Here is a 2558-nt window from a genome sequence, read left to right on the forward strand (position 1 = left end):
CATTGTTTGTGCACTTTCTGCTGAATAATTTTGTACATTGCCATTAACAGCTTTCTGTCAAATTTCACTTTGATCTTCACTTGTTAGTGCCAGTTTCCGCATTTGTGAGATAAACAACGTTCTCGGCTGAAGTTTGTATCTCCAGACGAATCTATTAGATAGCCATACTTGTGACAGCTGAATATGTGCCGATGACAGCACAAAATAATCCAAAAACTATTATGAATGTGCAGGCTGCAATCTAGTTAAGAGAAAGATCGAAATTAGCCAAGTTCATATTTTCTGAGATTACTGGAAAGGCTGAAGGAGAGACAAAAATTTACCTGAAGTTTTGTTAATCTATCTCCGCGTATTCTCATATAGCAAGCGCACGGCAAGATCAGAGACTGTTTATAAACGACCAAAATAAATCAGTAACGTATATGATTCACTATGAAATGGAAAAATTTTGGACTGAGATAAATATGGACGAAGATAACTCACCACAAGCATCACGAGTAAGGATCCAATCAAGGCCGTTACAGATCCTGCATTTAAATTATTAGTGAAACATCTTGGGGAAAATGTGCATTTCCCTTTTGAAGAACGATTCTTAGAACAACTATAAGATTACATATCGTTGAAATGCTTACCAAAATATGGAACTGCCAATGCCACGATTAGTACGGAAATAACCAAAATTGTTCTGATGAGTATTGATACACCATGAGATCTATTCTGACCCGAAGGTAAGAGTTCTTCTAGCGATAATGCTACAGGGGTAATCGTCAAGGCAAACTTTGTAACTGGGGCGGCAACCTGAAACAACAGATAATACTATGAAATGAAGTACGAAGTAAATATGGAGATTGCTAGCTCAAGAAAGTGCGTTTCCTTCTTACCACACTCCATCTAGCAATTTCAGAGGCGGCAACTTTCGTGGGTAAATTTAATGTGAACTGAGGTTTGATTGCTTCCCCGAACATTGAAAAGCCACATATCGCTACACCAGTGTATGTCAAGGCAGCAACAATAAAGCTGTATATGAAAATAAGTCAATAAGTGAATTCTCATGAAAACAAGTACACAAATTTCCAGCAGATATTAATCAAAAAGTCACCTGATAAGTAATACAGAATTAAATCTTGAAGGTTCCTTCATGGAGGAATAGATATTCGGGAACACTGAATGGCTACCATAACAGAAACTATACAGACCAATTGTAACTGGCAGATTGGCAAAATTCAGTGCTTTGCCAGCCGGATGGAATCCAACGTCACCAGAAATCCCAACCCATAACAAGCAGAGAACTACGACAACCAAAGTAACTACTCCACCCACTGAAAATAGTATACGAACATTAGAACAAATCCATGGCATCTTAATCATCATACATAAAAAAGCAAAAGAAAAAAAATCTCGGTACCTGAAACATATGATAGCAAACTGAGATTTCTAAGCCAAACTGTTGGAAGTATAACAAGGGTGGAAGTAATGGCACAGAGTTGATACGAACTAAGATGAAGTCCGGCAATTGCCATATGAGCATTTGGGAAAAAGGCCGACAAATTATCACTCATCATTATCAAGTATTCCACACACGAAGACTGCAGAGAATAACTTGCACTTCTTAGTCCCGGCCAAAAGAGGAACACTAAACTAATCAGAATCTAGAATCAAATGAGAAGTGCACTTACATATAATTCAACATAGAGAATTGTCTGCAATACAACAAAGCCAATGTGTTACTTCCTGAGTAATTATTCTCTCCAACAAAAAGTGAAAATAAGTAACTTGATATTTGAATCTAACTTACAGCAATGCATATTCGACCAGCTAAACCAAAAGCAGCCTGTCCGATATCTGGATAAGTTTGAAGCTGAGGGGAACTGTCTAAACATTTCTTCAATAAGATTCCAGTGTAACATGTAATGATTCCAAAAACAAAGAGAAGCATGAGACTAAACCATCCTCCTTCTTTGAGTGCATATGGAGTCGAAAGTATTCCTATGCCGCATAGAGCATTTAATGCTGCATTTGAAAGATGATAACAGATCAGAGAAATATATATTCCGGCAAATGGAAATCTTACTCGATTTCAAGAAGTTTATTCCTCTTATTTTCCCAATAAACCAATATTCTTAACTACATTCTATTCCAAATTTGCTCTACAAATTGCACAACTTGCGAAGTAAGGTAACTTACCATTAAGAACAGACTGAGAATATGAACATTGTTGAGATGGTGGTAGTTCGCTAACAGACAACCTTGATTCAGAAGTGGCCGATAACTTTATAGGAAGTGTTGAGTTGGGAATATCTTTGTCTAAGCTTGTTGCCGATATAAGGGGTCTACTCAAGGAAGATTCGGTTGCTGATGACTGCTGTCTTTTGCCTGATGAACTCAAAAGGGAGTTGTTGCCTCTTAAGAAGCTGACTGAGGGTGGTGTAACACTTGTGAACATGTCCAACGACTTCCTAGGCATTTCAATGTAAAAGGGTTACAAACCGAAGCCGAAACAGTTCGAGTTTGGTGAATTGATGCCCAAACCAACCAATCCAGTCGCTGAAACCTAAGCT

General features: G+C 37.9%; 1 protein-coding gene across 1 annotated transcript; it reads right to left on the minus strand.

The window, feature by feature from the left end:
* Positions 1-14: 14 nt before the first annotated feature.
* LOC111376728 (amino acid transporter AVT1D-like) lies at positions 15-2453 on the minus strand. Its single transcript, XM_022999711.1, has 10 exons — positions 2185-2453; positions 1796-2010; positions 1677-1700; positions 1406-1586; positions 1100-1319; positions 882-1017; positions 633-798; positions 484-527; positions 324-386; positions 15-241 (listed from the first exon to the last, which is right to left on the minus strand). The coding sequence occupies exons 1-10, from the start codon at positions 2441-2443 to the stop codon at positions 155-157; spliced, it is 1395 nt and encodes a 464-aa protein (XP_022855479.1). The 5' UTR covers positions 2444-2453; the 3' UTR covers positions 15-154.
* Positions 2454-2558: the final 105 nt, after the last annotated feature.

This window comes from Olea europaea, unplaced genomic scaffold, assembly GCF_002742605.1.
Source record: "Olea europaea var. sylvestris unplaced genomic scaffold, O_europaea_v1 scaffold15562, whole genome shotgun sequence".
Classification (NCBI taxonomy): domain Eukaryota; kingdom Viridiplantae; phylum Streptophyta; class Magnoliopsida; order Lamiales; family Oleaceae; genus Olea; species Olea europaea.